This window comes from Python bivittatus, unplaced genomic scaffold, assembly GCF_059951505.1.
Source record: "Python bivittatus isolate LINGU-HERP-01145 unplaced genomic scaffold, Pbiv_v1 ctg000530_np1212, whole genome shotgun sequence".
NCBI classification, from domain to species: Eukaryota; Metazoa; Chordata; class Lepidosauria; order Squamata; family Pythonidae; genus Python; species Python bivittatus.
The window spans coordinates 10,481,140-10,499,942 of record NW_028277085.1 but is presented as its reverse complement, the minus strand read 5'-3'; the positions used below and the strand labels follow the sequence as shown (position 1 = coordinate 10,499,942).

Sequence of the window (18,803 nt, the reverse complement as noted above, 5' to 3'; positions counted from 1 at the left end):
TATTTGAAGGGGTTAAAAGATATATTTAAAAACTCAGGGAAGGAATACAAGGTTGGCTTATTCGATCAGGGCTAAAGGAGAAAAATAATTACATCTGGTTGCCCTTCCTGGACTTTTGCTGATAAAGAACGACAAAGCCTTTGGACTTTTTTTATTCAATAGATATGGGGTAAAGAGAGGTTATGTTGCATTTAGAGATAGTGATAAACTATTAAGGTTGTATTTACTTGCTGGGATGAAGGGGGAAGTTACTTGTTTTTTTTTTTTCTTTTCCTATTTTTTTTTCATTTTTTTCCCTTTGTATTTTTCTGTTTGTGTTTTTTGTAGCCTGTATTTTGTTCTTTTCATTTATAATTCTTAATAAAATTATTTGAAAAGAAAAAGTAACTCTGCAGCCAATCCTCAGATTTACAACCTTCACAGGTCTGTAAAGGAAGGGAAAGCTGAAGAAAGATCATAAGCAGCCGTGGTTTCACTTAGTGACTTCATTTAACAACTGAGTTGCCAGTTCCAATTATGGTCACTAAATGAGGACTGCCTGAACTTCCATTCTTGTCCCCTTCAAATAGGTTGGTGTCTCTCTGCATCTCTCATGCCCCCAGTGTAGGTTAAAGAATTGCAGGAGGGCCCATGGCAGAAGAATTTTAATTAAACATTTGCACATCTATTTCAAAGGACTGTGGGCAGTTTGCCACTTGAAAGCTTTGTATATTCGTTACTGTGTTGAGGCTGCTTCTTCTGCTATCTTGCAGCTGGTTCTGCCATCACCCCATTTTTCCCTCTTGGTTACACTGGTTGACAGAAGTCTTTTATCAAAATGAGGATTTGGAATCCGTTTCACAAACAGTTCACAACTGCAGCTCCAGAATAGCCAACAATAAATCCTCTATCAGTCATGTAAATGAGCCATCAGACGTGTTTCTAACCAAGCCTATAGCTAGTTGTTTGGGATCTTAAAAAAAATACAAAGCCAAGCTGTGTTTGCTCTCTGCTGACATGCAGGAAGCACTGATGATGCTGAAGACCTGTCTGCACTGCATCTTTAGGACAGGTATGTGGCACAGATGAAATCCTTAAGAAGCATCATTTCATCCACAGGAAAAATCTTTTCACCTGCTCAGAGCAAAAGTGCACCTACTTGTCCTTATTCTTGCAGGTTACGCTGAAGCTGAATGCAAGAAAAAAACTTTCAAAATAAAATCAAGAGGGAAAACAGAGGGAGGAAGCAGATAAATTTAACATTACGAATAAACAGTAAATTATCCATTCACTTAACCACCCTAATCTCTATCCAAAATTCAAAGCAGGAAAGCTTTTATAGAACCACCTTCATTTGTAAAGTGTCAATTTGTTAAAACAGGCCTAGATTCTGGAAGAGATTTGCACATTACATTAGCCAGGTCTTCAAAACAAGCACATTCCCTTTGTTATTAGTTGGCGCATAAACAGCGCCACCATGTGGGCAGTCTGGGCTGACATCAGTTACCACAGTAAGAGGGATGGACGGATAACACACATGGAATTCCGAATAGCAACCTGTTCTGAAAAAAGTATAGAAATTTATTGAAGTTTTGGAGGAAGCATTCACACTGACAGCAACTTTCCCTCAGTTATCTTTTTAAAAAATCCTTAAAAAAAAAAAAGTACCGCACGTTTTCCATGGTACCACGAACACTCAACAGTCCATTCAACCGAGTCCAAGACCGTAACAGCAAACGAAATCCAATACAATGGCCACAAACCTGAACTGAACTTTGCTTTTTTCAATTAACATTTTGGAAGAAATCAACACAGCCTGTAACATATCCGCTCACATGGATGTGTCTACCACAAAAAAACCATTTGGTTATATTCTCACACATCTTGTTTTTGCAATTAATTGAACTGCATCTGTGGCTATTCTTTCATCCCATTTTATGCTACTTCAGTGAATGACAGAAGTATACGAACCAATTGTTTAGTGTGGCAATTCCCTAGCCTGATTAGCTAATTAACAGGAAGCTTTATTTCCACTTCAATGGGGATCACTGGATTACCAGTATTTTAAAGAAAAAATCAACTTAGATAAAAACGTGTCTCTGCGAATCTGTTCTGGTATAATCAGTGACAATCTCAAGCTACTGATTTTATGACACAATGACTCTGAAAGTGTATCATTAATGCGGATTAATCAAAATATTGGAAAATGAGAAGCACTCTTAAGGGTTGCTTCTCCTTCTACCAATTCTTTTGAGTCATCTGGAACACTACCTGTTTTGGAAGAGTCAGCACTCCAAATGGAGACTTGCTGGACCACTCTTCTCATCCCCTGGACAAAGTCCATAATACTAAATTGGCAAGGAGTTGAGGCTTAACAGTTGAATGTAAGCAACCCAGAGTGATTAACCGTTGACTTTGTTGTTTCTAAATGAATGACTCTCATTAATAAGTAAACTGCTTTCTTAACCAACATAACTTCGGAACTTGCAAAACCAACCCCATTTTCTCTTTCTGAAATATTCTGAACCTCTTTCTGCCCTTTTTCAGTCTACTTCATTTATCAGAGATCCTCTTTTCCTCTGCTTGCACGGTTGCTGTCTGTAACAGTTCCAGGTTTCACATCTGTGTCTCTTTTCTTGGAGGATTTTTCAGGCTTCAGTTTATTTTTTTCTTTTTGCATGGCTCCTTTACCAGGGTACACTTGACCTTCCAAAGTGACGTCTCCACATCTCTCTTGATTTACCAGAAAGTCTTTGATCTCCCAGGCATAGCTTCCATCACGCAACATAAAGATGGCACGGTTTGAACCAACAATGAACCTAGATTTCAAAAGATATTCAGTTAAAGTCTTTTCTAAACCCTTACATTTCAGGAGGCAGAAATCCAGAAACAGAATAGATATCCAAGTATTAAGTGGCACATCTGCATTTTAAAAAGCAAATGGTGGTCAAACTGGAACTTATCACAGCATACAATACTTTTACTACCCTTTTCAGAATTATTTTTTCAATCAACTGCCTGGTAAAAATGGAGCTCTATATATAATTTTGGGATGAGGTGGATAGGAAAATACAGTAATGTCTGGCTGGCAAACACTTGGATGCTCTTTGACAGAACATAATTCCTATTTCAGTAGGATGTCAGTGTGATGACACTAAAGCTACTACTCCACGCATGCACACACCATGGTATTTCAAAGTAAAATACTAAACATCTGTATCAAAATTGTATGGGAACAGTATTTGTACAACCCTAGAACAGATCTATGGCAAAATTGGACAACTGCCTAAAATCCAACTACAATCAACCCTACCTGTGAAGGGCCTATTATGTATAATGTCTCCCAGATGTAGGAAATATATTCATTTCACACAGATAAAGTGAACCAAAGACATGCACAACCTTGCACCAAGGTTTGCTCCCCAGAGAATGCATGCAGATTTCAACTGAGATCAGAGAAAAAACGTGAAGAGTAAGACCAGCTACATACACAAATGTACAGCGCTCAGTGGATAAAAGACTACATTTACCTGAAAGGAAGGTGAATGTTTCCACAAATAAATTACTCCTTAAAATAGGAGGATATTAAATTTACTTCAAGTAACGTACAGAAGCAAATGATGGATCTTCTTTTGGGTGGGATGCTCTTCAATTCAGGATGGCCTATTTTTTAAGTTGGCACACGTGCTGTTGCAAGCTTTTAATGGGTCACTGAGATTCCATGCACCTGTTTTAATGCCTTCTATTACTATGTAAGTTGGCAAACCAGCCTCTACTTCAATTTTGGTCCAACTCGGTGCCCATAAGAGCCATGTTGCCTGGGAATGCTGGGATTCCAACATACCCAGGTATGCCAGGCTATGACAGGCTGTTTCACTTGGAAAACCTTACTTCATCCAATGAGATATGCTTCTGATGTAAGCAGTAAGGACTGTCACTTTTGGACATGTATTGTAATATTCACAGATAGATTTTTTTGAAAAAGAAAAACAAATATCATGCTTAAAATGGGACTTAGGAAATCACTGCTGTAACTAGAAGACTACTTATTTTTTTTCCAGTGAAAAGAAATCCAAGCCCGGGGGGGGGGGGGGGAATCACCCAGCTCTAAAGGCTTTTACCTCTGTACATCATAATTGGCATTGAAAAGGCTTCCTTGCCACAGATTTGTAATCTGCTCCGTCTCCTTCTCAGTTGGCTCTCCTGACACGGTGACAAACATCATGAGAGTTTTCCCCTTTTTGGTCATTTTCAAGATGCTCTCAGGCTTGCCTGGGTCAATCTTGGAGAAGTCTATCGGTGCAGATGGACGCAGGTGCTCAGGAAGATCTCCTTCTTCTATATCATCGTCCTTCTGTTTTGGAAACAGAACAGGAACTTTGAAAACACTTTGAAAAGGAAGAGAGCCCTTAAATAGTCTCCAGGTGATATAAGCTGATTACTGAAAAATGGCCCCATTTATTCATTCATTTCTTTTGTATCCTGCTTTTCATTTCAACCCAACAAGCCTGAGACCGGGTTGAGAGAAGGTGATTGGCCCAAAGTACTCAGTGAGCTGCATGCCTAAATGAAAATATGAACCCAAGTCTCTCCAGTCCCAATCCAACCTGTGGAGTCCTTGGTGCTGTCTGAGCTTGGTGGTTCATTTGCAGATGTTTCATTATCCAACTAGGTAACATCATCAGTGCAGCAAACCACCAAGCTCAGACAGCACCAAGGACGACACAGTTCAACCCTGAGCTACAGATATTTTCTTCTATTGGAACCAATCCATCCTCTTAACGACTACACTTCATTGGTTTATTAAAAACTGAGTTGAAAAGTTGCTGTATTTTTGTTTGCTTGCAGTGATTATAACTAAATTCTTTGAGTTCATTCTTTAAGAGACAGGAACGAGGTGATGAAAAATGTACCACCAATATGTCAAATGCAAGTATTGATATTATGGTATAAACCAAAGCCCATTGCCAGTTTCAATTCAACACTTAAAACTGTAAAAACAGCAAAAACTCAGTACTGACCCATAAAAGTTCTCCATAACATCAAGCTGAAGTCTGTAAGCCCATGTAAAAATACAGAGTTGCACCTCAGTGTAAAGGAAATATAATACTTTTTAGACCATAAAAAACTTCAAAGTTAGTTGGGAGGGGTGTTGAGTTGTTGTAACTTCATGCCACAATATATTACAGTCTTTAGTCTGTATGATGTGCAAACATTGGTGCTATATTGTCTATTAATGGAGCTTGGTATTTGTCTTCTTAGTTTAGGAAAAACCTGAGAAAAGTTCATAAAATCATATCAATATAGAAAGTAGATTGTATTTATGTTCTCCTTCATCAACTTGAAGCCAATCATTTAATTAATTGGCAGCAGATTAAGGATGGGTCAAACAACCTCCTCCTTCACACATATAATTTATGGGATTTGCTACCATAAGATGTGCCACCAGCAATCACAACAGTTCTACAGAACCTCCAGAATTAAAGGCAGTGAATTGGTGCAATTCACTGTCACCATTTCCTCAAAGAAGACATCAAAGGCCATGAGTCCTGATTGTAACATACAACCCCCAGATTACGGGCAGCATGTCTCTGAATTATAGATCGGGGGGAGCAACAGTAGAAGAAAACTACCTCTCTTACATCCAATTTCTGGCTACCCTATAGGCATTTTGCCTATGATTTTTGTAATTTCTCCAGATATTCTTCAGTAAGCCTATTCCTTGCACTTTACTTTATTACTTTATTTAAGCATTTAAAAAAAAAAAAAACCCTTGGGGAGAAACATTCTCAGAGCAACAGATGACTTCAATAAATCTCTCCCGTTCCTTGGATCCTCATGGCAACCCAGCAAAGTTGAGCTGATAGAGACTATGGCTGATCCGAGCCCATCCCAGGCGTACAATTAAGCAATGCCTCCACCTGCCCTGCCCAGCACTAGCCTTTACACCACAATTGGTCTCAATTTCTTAGTCCATTACACCATCCCTGCGAAACCAAATAACAAAACAATGCTAATCATGGGAATTATATTGCACCATATCTGAGTCTTCCCCAATGGATGTCTCTCCAAATGTACTAGACTATAATTACCAATAGCCTCAGCCAACCAGAGGCAGAGCTTAGCCCGGCACCAGATTTGGGAAAGCTGTGCAATTCTAAGGGAGTGTTACTCTTACTTTTTGACCTAAAATGGTTTTGCATTGCTCACCTTAACCTGAAGCACTGGAGAGGTGGCAAACTGGTTTTAAAGGGATTTTTTTTTTAATTGACCTTTGTATTTTGTTTATTGGTGTTTAATTATGTGTGCCACCCACAGCCACCAATGTGAGATGGGCAGCTATACAAATTGAAAAATTAAACTTGGCCCTTCCATGGCAAAAAGGATTGCATTCTGCTCACACTCAGAGGAACGTGTCCTCCCATTTTCAGAGACTGCCCACTCAATGAAGGAGGTCCTGAAGTTATGGGAGGGGGGCAAAGTGAGGCATCAGGTAAGCTTCACAAGCCACGATGGCCAGATCCACCCAACACCCAAAGCCCATGATGGCATAGTGGGACCAGGGGGTGAAATGTTGCTGCGCCAGCCTTACTGAATGACCTGAGACCCAGGTTTCCTTGGTTTGGGCTTACCATGCTGGGTGAAGTGAGCCCCTGGGTTTGCATATCATGGCTTAAGGATTCGCACGTTATCTGAACTAGCCAATGATGGCTTATTCCACTAGCTAGGATTAAACCTGATTAGTGGAACCAGGCGAACCCCAGCGTCGCTCCTGAGGGGGCAGGAAAGGGGGAAGCGGAGGTGGGGGCTTCTAAGAAGCTTCCTCCCCCCTGCTTCTTCCTCCTCTTCCTCCTCCTCTTCGCCTATACCTCCCACTGCTCCAGCAGCCGCGCCATGTCGGCGTCGTTGTAGTCCCGAATGTCTTTCTTCTTCTTCGCCGGCTTGCCGGGGCTCTTCTTCGGCTCCTCAGCAGCCACCAAGCAGGCGCAGAGCACCACCACCAGGCACAGCCAGGAGCGGGCGGTCGCCATCTTCTCCCGCCGCTCGGAAGGGGAGCAGGAAGTCAGGGATTCGCCCGCCCGGCTGGCGAGGAGAGGCCTCTGCGCAAGCGCAGCAGGCCTGAAACAGGAGAAATCGGGAGCCGCTGGGCGCGACAAGCTGTTTTTAAACGAGGAGCTTCCTACCTGAGGCAGAAGGAAGGGGGGAGGTGGACGGTACTACTTTGGATTCCGAGAGGGGGGATGTTTGGGTGGTTGTAAAAACGCTGATTGTATTCCTCCCATTTTCTTCTTTTTTTTAAAAAAGCAAGCAAACATTCAGTTTTCATTACAGGCTGAGAGAATCCCAAGCAACGCTTACGCAAAGCTGTAATCTTGCATAAACTTCCTTGGGAGAAAGCCCCATAGCGTGCAGGTGGTTTACTTCTGAATCCATATGCCTAGATAGGGAACTGCCAAACCTCTAGCAAGTGGTGAAGTTTGCTGTTTCCTCGGTAAAAAAATCTCTACGTTATAGCGTCAGGGATATATTATATCCCTATAATATGTTATATCCCTATAATATATTATAGCGTCAGGGATATGCATTGTTCGCTACAGATTGACAACTCCAGACGCTGGTCGATTTTTTTTTCAATTGACCTTTGTATTTATTGACTTAAGAGTAGTTTGCAACATAGCCTTTTCTGAATGAAAAACCCCGGAGAGCCACTATCCTATAGAACAGTGTTTCTCAACCTTGGCCACTTGAAGATGTGTGGACTTCAACTCCCAGAATTCCCCAGCCAGCTTTGCTGGCTGGGGAATTCTGGGAGTTGAAGTCCACACATCTTCAAGTGGCCAAGGTTGAGAAACACTGCTATAGAACCTTGTGCTAAGTTAAGATTGATTTAAGACTGATGTAACTGTAATTCGTCGGGTTTGCACAATATATCAGAAATAGGCTTGATAATGGCTTAATGCAAGATGCGAATCCAGCCAGAGTTGTTTATGTTAAGCACAATGTCTAAACATAATATTTCCTGTGTTAGATTTACATCCAAACCTTCCTCCGGGAGCTTAAAATGGATTTTACAACTTTATTTTATTCCCCCCCCCCCAAAAAAAAACAACTCTTTGAGATAGGTTGGGTAGCGAGAGTGACTGATGAAAAGCCACACTGCTAGGAGAAAGTTTACTCCTTATGTATTTTCAAAAGTTATGGTTGTTTTAGTACGGCAATTAAAGGTGAGAGCGGCTTGGTTGCACGTTGTGGGTGCAAAAAGACCCACATATTCATAATCTTTTAATACTAGATACCAGGCAACATTTTTAGATGTTCTGGCCTGGTCTCAGTGTGCTTCAGAAAGCACATTTATTGCTGGGCTAGCTATCAGGATAACAGAGTGTGTTGTTTTTTTTAAAAAATGGGTCACTAACAGGAATTGGAGTCTCTCTCTTTTGGGCCTGTTTTTGTTAACATCAAAGGAGATCACAACATTTGCGCACAAATTAAATAGGCTCCCACCCTTCCTGACTTGCATTGTGTATAACCAAACCCTTATGTTGCCCAGCTGCAGCAGAAGCAGAGTGTCTGTTTCCTGAAATGTATGGAAAGACTTTTCACAGCAGCTTCACAGATGTCATTCTCCAAACTCCCAAAGCGTTCTCCAAACTCACAAAGCCGTTGTCACTTTCACTAATCTTAGTGTTCTTGATAACTCAATTCATGTGCAACCATGAAGTTCCTGATCAGCATATCATTCATTTGCAGAATTTGTATCTTGACTTCCCTTCATCAGGAAGATCACTAGAGCCCTGGAGAAGACATACAGTACAGGTAGGTCACGATTAGTGCCAGAATGGTGTGGTATTCGATTGAGTGCGAATTATACATTGATACCAGGTCGCATTTAATGCGAGCCAAAATTCAGTTAGTGCGAGGCTAGCACACACACAGTTGAGGCTAGCACACGTGCAGTTGCGTTGAGGTTTTAGACACTAATCGTCATGTGCGCAAAATGGAGAAGAGAAAGGTTCAGTTTGAAAGCTCAAAAAAGAAGAGGCTCATTTTGAAGAACTACAGCAAAATACAGGAGAACACACATACGCTTTGGATACGGGTTTACCCTCCAACTTGTCTACTTGATTTATTTAAGTATCTATGAGATCTATCTATCTAGAAGATAGATAGGAATGGTATTTAGAATTTTCTTTTTATTTTGCTTTCTGCAACTACTCTGTGACTTTGTTAAAAATAAATTTAAGTTCTAAATATATTCTTTTCATCTTTTACTGTTATGTTAATAAACATATTAAAAATTATGTTCAAAGTTTTTCATTGTCTGCTTCTGTTGAGCTGGAACCAATTACCCTATTTTCCATAGAAATATCACTTCGAATAGTGCAGATTTGAAAAATGCGATCATTTTGTGGGAATTCATTATCAGCACTAATCGAGACCTGCCTGTACATAGAAAAATGTGAGGTTTCCGCAACCCCCAAAGCCAGAGATCTTCTGACTGTGTAGACAAAGTAGGAATCAAAGCCTAACCCTTTTCCCTGTACAATTCTGATCAGATTTTTAAGTAAAATCATGAGTCTTCTATAATCTGGTATGAGTGGATAAGCTACCTTAAACCATAATGTGGTTCAGTTTGGATGCTGGGTGAACCTACCTACCTTGGTTTGCGAGCTATAGTTTATGGCTTAACATTCACAAATAGATTATAGTTTATTCAAGAAACAAAAATCATTCATGGCTTGTGCAGTGTATGAGGCAGAAAAGCGATGGACTTTTCACCAAATAGGTTATCTATTATGGGGGCTTTGATTTGGATTCGTGCAGAGGCCGGGGCTGAATTCAGTGGCTTAACTGGCCCCTTCAAGTTGTACAATGCTACGTTTACACAACTTGCTATCCCCTCTTCAGCAAACACTGGCAAACATAAATAGTGGGCTGGCACAAGCTAAGTCAAGATCAGGCAATGCCCACCTTGGCTGGCTGACCTGTGCTAACCTAGATTGCGGGAGAAGACAGGAGGAGAGCAAGATGGTTACAACGGTGCCGGTGTTCACACCCGCTTACTGGTGGTTGGCTGGCTGAACACGACGGCCTGGGTTTGCACACCCGACATTCGCAAGCGAAGCGCGCGAGCAGCATTTGCTCCGCGCATTGCGAGCGACGAACTACGCAGCCACTTTCTCGTCTTACGTGCGGTGTGAACCCAACCAATCCGTGCCCAGAAACGCTTTTCCGAGACAAGCTGCGGGATGCAAACGAGCCTCCGACCTCTCGCGGACCTTGATGTGGTCACGAGGTGTTAAACTGTGGCGTTTTGTTTCTCTTTTTTATGACCCATTGTTTTAACGGTTTTATGTGGGCTCCCCCTTCTTTTTAAAACCGGGAACGCGTCCAGTAATGAAAGACAGTGCGGGGTGTTTTTTTTTTAAATGGTGCTGTTTTCTAATTGGCCAGCGGGAACAAAACCGCGGCCCAATCAGCTTGCAAGACCAATGGGCTGACCTCATTAGTTTGCATTGTTATTATTTCGTCCTCCCTTCGCCCCCCTCCCCTTATTTTTCTGCCTTGAAGAAGGGGGGGAAAATCAAAACAAAACAGCTGGCTTCGGAAAAACTCTGTTGGCATCAGAGAGATCGTGAACGCTGCCAGCCTTTCAGTAGATAGCCAGGTCTGTGCATCTGATGTAGTTGGGAAATTATTATTATTATTATTACTATTATATTATTATTATTAATAATATATTTAATAATATATTAATAATATATTAATATTAATAAATAATAATAATAATAATAATAATAATAGATGGTCTCGGTTTGAAGACACCCCCTCCGAAAAAAAGGAAGCGCAGACACCCCCAGCCACGTGCGTTATCCTACTCTTAAGACATCCAAGAGGAACCTCCCGTTTTAAAGATAAATGGGGGGGGATTAACCTTCCGTTCAGGTTAATACAGTCATAACTTTAAAAAGAGAGAGCGAGAGAGCGAGAAGGGCTTCGTCCTGAATGAATGCACAATTTACATCAGGCTGGACCGGCGCCGAGGACGACTGTGTGTCAAGGGCGGTAGCAGCGCCGGCCCTGGGCGCAGCAGAGGCGGTCTGTGCGCAGCCCGGAGCGCGCCGCGGAGCGCAGGAGCCAACGCGGAGCTCGAGACCGGCGCCGCCGCCGCCGCCGCCCCGCCTTTCCTCTCCTCTCCTCTTCTTTCTTTCGCCGGGGAGGAGTTTTCCGTAAGCCGCGGGCGTGGGCATTTAAAAGGAAGGGCGGCGACAAGCCGCACAAAAGATTGCTATAGGCTTAAGGCGAGGTTGCAGCGGAGGCGACGGGAGGGAAGGGGGAGCGGAGCGGGGCGGGCGGGCGCGTCGGCTGGGGCGCGCGGCGCCCGCCCTTCCCAGCCATGCAGCCGCGGAGGCATCCTGGCCGGGCCGTCGGAGCCACCGCAGCGGCGGGCGCTGCCTAGCAGGCGTCTCCCCCCACTTTTTTTTTTGAAGTTGGGAAGTCCGAGGGCCCCCACCCCCACCCCCACCCCGCTCCTCCCCGCAGATAGGAAGCTTTTCTTTCCGGCCTCCGGAGCCCTCCGCCCCGCTGGAAGCCGGGGCGTCCGCCCGGGGGAAGAGGAGCCAACTATGGCCCGGGCCGGGGGCCGAGGCCGGCGGGGCGCCCGTCCCCCGGGACGGCCCGGGCAGCCCTCCACCTGGCCGGCGGCGCGAGCCTGAAGTTCTCCGCCCGCCTAGCGGATGCGCCAACGCCTTGGAGGCGGCCGGAGATGCGTCTTCCCGGAAACGGGGGAGCCAGCTGGGCTGCGTGATCGGGGCAAAAGGGGAGCGGAACGGCCCGGAGGATTCCGGATCGGCGAGGGAAAGCGAGAGCCCGCGAGCAAGCCGGCCGGCCCGCCCGGCCGCCCGCTGCGCCCCGGTTCCCCCGCACCCCCGTGTCCTCCTCTGCTCCGGAGGTGAGCGCGTAAAAACGCTTCTAGCCCAGCCGATCCGATCCGATCCGATCCGGCCCTCCCCTCCCTGCCGCCGCCGCCGGGCTGCTCAGGCTGAGTCGGGCCACACCCTCGCCTGCTCTTCCTGATAGCGGGGAGAGGAAGACCGGTGCCCTCCCGCTCCCCGCGCGAGAGGGCGGCGCGGCGAACGGGCGGCGCGGCGGGCTTTCGCTCTTCCTGCCCGCGAGGCCGGCTTCCCTGGGAAAGGCGTGAAGTCCGCCGGGGGTCGCCACCCGGCTGGCTTCCCCGGGGGTCGAGATCCGGCCCAATGCAGCCAGACAGCCGGGAACTTTTAATGTTGCTCTTTGTATTGGCAGGGCTGCGTTGCAGCGGCGAACGGGCGGCCGGTTTCTTTCCTCGCCTCTCCGAAGGAAGAGTCAGCAGGAGACCCGCGCGAACATGCCCTTAAAGCATCGAGGGTTTGAGGGTCCGATGAGCCAGGGGCGGCCACCGCAGCGGGTTTCATCGGCAGGCCGGGCGTTGTGACCGGCGTCTGGAGCGGCGCTCCTTCCTGGAGAAGGCGGAGGGGCGGCGGCGGCGGCGGCGCTCGCTTCCGACTGGGTGGTGGGTCTGCCAGCCCCTTCTCCTCTGGTGCTCCGAGACTCTGGTTTATTTGTGCAGATTAATGGAATGATGGTGCGGAAAGGGCAGAGCGATCCTGCCGGGCTCAGCGGGGACTCCTCGGGAGGCAGCTGGAAGGGGAGTGGTGGCAGCAGTGGGGTCCCCAGCGGCATGCGTGTGCCCCTCAGGCACCATGGCTAGCGGCGGCTCTGGCAAGTCCACTACTGAGGCATCCACCGCCAGTGGCAGCGTTTTGCCAAGGAAGAAGCTTGTTGCCGTCTGTGACCTCTGCAAGATCAAGATGCAGCTGGTAGCAGATTTGCTACTGTTATCCAGTGAGAGCCGGCCTGTCCACACCGAGAGCTTGTCTGTCTTTGGAGAATCCTTTGAAAAGTGCAGGGACACCATCATTGCCAGGACAAAAGGCCTGTCCATTCTGACCCATGATGTCCAGAGCCAACTCAACATGGGCCGTTTCACGGAGGTGGGGGAAATCCTGGGGGAGATGGGTGACCTGGTCGTCTCCTTGACAGAGTGTTCGGCCCACGCTGCTTACCTGGCCGCGGTGGAGACACCCGGGGCTCAGCCGGCTTCTCCCGGCTTGGTGGATCGCTACAAGGTGACCAGGTGTAAGCACGAGGTGGAACACGGGTGTGGGATCTTGAAGACCACCCCTCTGGCTGACCTAAGCCCTCAGCTCCTTTTGGAGGTCTCTCAGAACATGTCCAAGAACTTGAAGTTCCTGACCGACGCCTGCGTCCTGGCCAGTGAGAAATCCAAGGATAGGTTTGCCAAGGAACAGTTCAAACTCAGCGTCAAATGCATGAGCACCAGCGCCTCTGCCCTCCTGGCCTGCGTCCGGGAGGTCAAGACTTCCCCCAGCGAGCTGACGCGCAACCGGTGCATCTTGTTTAGTGGACCTTTGGTGCAGTCCGTTTGCGCCTTGGTGGGCTTTGCCACAGAGCCTCAGTTTTTGGGCAAAGCGGCCTCCATCAACCCAGAGGGCAAAGCTGTGCAGACGGCCATTTTGGGCGGTGCGATGAGTGTTGTCTCGGCTTGCGTGCTCCTTACTCAATGCCTCAGGGATATAGCCCAACACACCGACAGTAGCGCCAAGATGACTGAATATAGGGAAAGGTTGAGGAACGCTGCTTGTGCCATCTCCGATGGCTGCAACCTGTTATCTCAGGCTCTAAGGGAACGCTCGTCACCCCGGACTCTACCGCCAGCAAATGCAAATTCTGTGAATTAATTGTTTCAGTTTTAGATTGCATGGCCGCCTCTAACAGAAAGATACAACATCCCTTCTCCTGCCCCAGATTTTGTTTTCATATACCAAAGAATTTGTGTAGAGCAGTCCTTTAATTCTTGTTATTATTGCTCAAATAACAGTGTGATGAGATGAGGCAGCGAAACCATGCTTTTTTAGCTTACATGTCATAATCAGCATGGATGTCTGTAACCCCCATCTTTAAATCATCCAGGCAGCCTAAACATGGAACTGTAGGAGACTTGTAATGGTGTCAAGGAAGCCTGTAGAATTCCATGCAGGCAAGCGAGCAGAGGAAATCTGCAGTCCTCACTTCCTTCCGTATGCTCGGCACAAAATCAAGGTCAGTTGTTGGAGGACAAGGGTCTCCTCTTCCACGCCTTGTGTGAAAGGGTTTAAGTTCCCTGCCTTTCTCTTGCCAGCTGCCAGCAGGCGACTAGAATATTGCCCAGGCTAGTAACTTGGGGGGAATTATTCCTAAGGCTGCATCCAAGCTGACTCTCCTTTATAGCTTCTTTCTTTAGTTGAAGCCTGTGACCAAGCAAAGGTTTACTGATGGGGTCCAACGTTAATCGTGCTGGATGCGATTTTAAAATGTTAGGAGATGGGAGGGGAGTTAGTGGGAGGAGGGTGGTTCTTTCAAAATCTCCTAGATTTTATTGTTTAGTTGGGCAGGAAGGAGAAGAAAAAAGTTACCTCAGTTTTCATACGCTCGGGAAGAAAGAAAACTTTAAGGATGGATGTAGCTACGATTTTATTTTATTTTTTTTTGGTATGGTTACTTTTGAGTTGTGATGGGTTAGAAGTGCATTTGCAGGGAAAGCAACAAGGCTGGGTGTCATTTTCCAATGGGGAGAGTGGGGGAGCTACTGTGAGTGTGTTAAAATAGGGATTGGGTAAATTACACTATAACATGAGTGATTTTGATTTTTAATTATTTTTTCAGTGTTTTTTTTTTTAATCTTGCATGTATTGGAGTATTTATTTCATCTATTAAAATGTTGTTTCTCAGTCTTCTGTGAATCTCTCAACACTTAAAGAATACCCTCTGTTGTATACTGTGTCTCCTTCCCTAAAGAACGAGTGATTCAGAAAGAGGCTTAATTTACTATGAGCTTCTATAGGTTTGAATTCTCTGGGTTTTTTTTTTAATGACATGTTCTTTTGCTTTTCTCTTCTCCTTCCCTCTCGTTTACCTGCATTTTTCTTCTGCTTTTCTAAAGTTGGAATTTGAGAAACCAAAGGGTTATTTTTTTTCCAGAGCATTCCAAAAGGGGTTCTACTATATTTGATCCAAATGTGTCAAAAACGATCCACCAGAACCTTAAATATGTTTATTCAGAAGCAACCCCCTCTTGTTTTCAGCGAGGAGCTTCTCACTGTAGACATGTTGAATTTTGCTGTTTTAAAATACAGATTTCTAGATGTGTACGTCGTGGGAAGTAAGCCCTACTGATCTCCATGAGGATTGCTTTGTGGTAGACAAAATTGGGTAGCAAACCTGCAGTCCTAGGTGTGTATGCTAGAGGTTAAGACATAGGGTGTTAATGAAGGGAAATTTGTAATAGTAATATTTCTGTTCAGGGATACAACTTACCTCAGCAAATCTTCAAGTTGTTAGGGTGCTGTGATGGGAAAGGATTTGCGCTGCCTTGATATCCTCAGAGGTAGCACAGGCAATAATATGTAATGAATGATAACGAACCATACTTGCCTAAGCATTTCTAGGCCAGAGAATGCTCCCATGCTTTCAAGTGATAATCTGGAGCACGTACAGTGACTCCTTTTGTTCAAGAAATGTATCTTGTTTTCTCTCTGTGTTGTTTTTTTTTTTAACGTATGGCTATCAGAATTCGTCTTTTGTAAAGCCGTGTAATCTTTGATATCTGTGGTGATGGAAGATGGCTTGCTTTTAGCTGGCATGGCGACGGTTGGAGGGTTAGCCAAGATACTACTTGTGTTTGACGTCTGCTGTCAGAGCTGTGTTTATAAAAACTTGCATTTTAGTTTGGCCTGGTTGGAATGGTCTAGGGCAGCAAGCTTATATATGGAGAAGGAGGGAATTAGTGAATATTGATTAGAGGCTCCAGAAATCCCAAGGCTGTAGTCTGGGAAAGTAAAATTAATACCCCAGAAGAAGGGAACAACAGACTATTCAATAATAATAATAATGTCACTTGTCAAAGCTGATGGTGTTCAAGTGGTGCTCTAGATGTTTTGGGATTAAATCACCATCAGTCAATTTCAAAAGGCAGTTTACTTGGAACAGCTTCCATCCTGTGACAATACCTTTAACACCATCAAACAACAACATCTGCCTATCCCAGGTCCTTGGGAAGGACTTGATAAGTGGATAAAAATGCCAAATCCAGTCTAAACATCTGGCTGACTGTATGACCAATGATAATGTCACTTAAAGTCGAACTTGAATCCAAGGAGACATTATCTTATAACTAAGAACGTAAAGATAGGTAAAAGTATGAGCTAGCCCAGCTTCATTCAGGGGAGTGTTGAATGTCCTTTGGATCCAAGAGATCTAGTTAACAGTGACAGATTTCACTGCCAGAGGATGCAGTGATGACCATCAACTTAGATGACTCTAAAACAGGATTAGACAGATTCATTGGGGGTCAGGTAAGCAATTGTTGCTATGCATTATACCAATACATGAGCTCCTATATCTCAGTTATTGGAAAGAAATAGACAATCAATTTTAATCATAGATTTGCCATGCGTGGTTAGCTAAAATAGTGAAGGCATTGGTCCATGTCAGTCTCCCCCGATCTGGTGTCATTCATGTTACTGGGACTACAATTTGTAGGATGCCTGTGGGATACAGCCAAAGTAGCCTAGCAGAAAAACCAAACTGGGTTGAGAGAGGCTTTCAGTTTGATTGTGCCCAGTTCTTCTAGGACAATTTGGGTCCCTTCCAGGTGTCTGGATTTCAGCCCTGAGAATTCTACAACCAATGTAGGCTATTGCTGAGAATATATATATATATTTTAGATTTTTTATCCCACCTTTATTATTTTTATAAATAACTCAAGGTGGTGAACATAATGAATACTCCTTCCTTCTCCTATCTTCCCCACAACAACAACCCTGTGAGGTGAGTTGGGCTGAGGGAGAAGGACTGGCCCAGAGTCACCCAGCCGGCTTTCATGCCTAAGGTGAGACTAGAACTCAGTTTCCGGCTTTCTAGTCTGGTGCCTTCACCACCACATCAAACTGGCTTTGGAGAAAGTCCACATGTCTGGAAGAACTTGCCCAGTTTGGAGAAGGCTGTTCTGAGAGGAGATGTGCCATATTGGATCAGACCAAAACCCCATCAAGACCAATCTATACAAACCATTAACTTAGAGCAATTAGACTGTGGCTATCTGTTCAGCTGCTGTCATTCCAACCATTCATGGATAGTGTGCAGATGTATATAAGCAAGGTTTGTACAAAGGCTGTTGAGACTCCTCTAACTGGTGGATAAATCTGTGTATAAATCAAGGGAAAACTGTAGAACTCTCTTTAAGACTAGACAGAACAACTAATCAGTGGGATAGTAGCAAGTGTGCAACAGATTGTGATTCCGTGGAATGGGAATATTTCATCCTTTAATTGGAGACTGCATTTGGGGGTCAGCTTAAGGTAATATTCTTCTGTCCTAACTCTTCCCGCTTAGCTCTCCAAAGTGGCTCATAGCGAAACAGCGGCATTGTTAATTATTAGATTCATTCTGTGCTTTGATTTGCTTCACCAAGTTTAGTTAAAATCAGCTCCAAGTAGTTGGGTCACATAGCCCACTAAAAACGCAAACCTCATTGTGAATCTACCATGATACGTAAACTCAGAAATGTAATTCCACCTGCAGGTTTTCCTGAAAAGAGCCCTCGGCAATGGGAGCAGAAGAATTCTCACGAACTATTTGCTAAGGAAGAGTTACTTTTCTGGCATCTTTGACAACCAGTAGATATACTCATGAGGTCACTGAGTTGTTTCACATTTCTTACAATTTGTTTTGACCAAGTTTATTAGACTCACTTCCAGTTATAAATGGCAGACAAACAAAAAGTACATGCAGGACAATAAAAGAGAAGGCATTGGCTTCTACTAATTCACAATGAACTTTATTAGAAAGAACACGTTAATAAGTGCTGAAAGAGGATTTCTACTGCCAGTGCTTAAGTATTATGTTGTTTGTGGCTAGAGAGTGCTTGCAATCCATTTGTGCTTATTTCTTTGCAAGAAACTCAGACTGTACAGTAGTCCCTAGGTTTATCTGAAATCATATTTACTTCTGAGTAAACAGTACACAGAGGATTGCTCTGTGAAATGAGCCTCAACCACTGTAATAGTTGCATTGGTGATTTCTTAGAAAAATAGTTTAAGAAAGATTGTGTGTGCTTGCGTGTGCATGCCACACACATATCCTGCCTGCTTGATCTGATTAATGATGTATGCGTAAGATTTTGAAACGTGCATAGGAGATGAATACTTCATTTTCCTTGAAAACCTTTATTACAAAATGGAATCACTAATGCATAGCATTTCTATCTTCCTATTTCTCTGGAACTTAAGGCAACCTTCCCTAATTTTATTCTCACAAGAAGAAACATCTGGCTGAAAGTTAGTGAAGAAGTTCCATGATGGAAGCAGAGACTTTAATCTGGGTTTCCCCAGTTGTACTCCAACATCTTAACCTCTGTGCTACTCTGACTCTCCATAGAAGGTAGATTAATGGCTGGATTCATGCATCATGTTAAGCCAGGGTTCCTCAACCTTGGCGACTTGAAGATGTGTGGACTTCAACTCCCAGAATTGAAGTCCACACATCTTCAAGTCGCCAAGATTGAGGAACCCTGTGTTAAGCCATCATGTGGTTTCTCTTTGACATAATGTGATTTGTAATAATTATGATTTGTAAACCATTATTTATAAAATTGTGGCTTGTTCAAAGCATGATTAAAACAACAGTGGCTTAGCAGAGTGTGTGAACTCGCCACTAATATATAT

General features: G+C 44.4%; 2 protein-coding genes across 3 annotated transcripts; one reads left to right on the top strand and one right to left on the bottom strand.

Annotated features, from left to right (window-relative positions):
• Positions 1–1,539: 1,539 nt before the first annotated feature.
• Positions 1,540–7,066, bottom strand: MESD (mesoderm development LRP chaperone). 2 transcript variants are annotated; one of them, XM_007432755.4, is made up of 3 exons: positions 6,849–7,066; positions 4,101–4,333; positions 1,540–2,798 (listed from the first exon to the last, which is right to left on the bottom strand). In XM_007432755.4, the coding sequence occupies exons 1-3, from the start codon at positions 7,008–7,010 to the stop codon at positions 2,540–2,542; spliced, it is 654 nt and encodes a 217-aa protein (XP_007432817.4). In that variant the 5' UTR covers positions 7,011–7,066; the 3' UTR covers positions 1,540–2,539. The 2 variants fall into 2 exon arrangements, with proteins under 2 accessions (XP_007432817.4, XP_088004768.1); XM_088148642.1 differs by lacking the exon at positions 6,849–7,066 and adding an exon at positions 6,612–6,836.
• A 4,192-nt stretch (positions 7,067–11,258) lies between these two features.
• On the top strand, positions 11,259–18,555 carry TLNRD1 (talin rod domain containing 1). The gene is made up of 2 exons (XM_088148641.1): positions 11,259–11,932; positions 12,286–18,555. The coding sequence occupies exon 2, from the start codon at positions 12,723–12,725 to the stop codon at positions 13,779–13,781; it is 1,059 nt and encodes a 352-aa protein (XP_088004767.1). The 5' UTR covers positions 11,259–11,932; positions 12,286–12,722; the 3' UTR covers positions 13,782–18,555.
• The last annotated feature ends 248 nt before the right edge of the window (positions 18,556–18,803 follow it).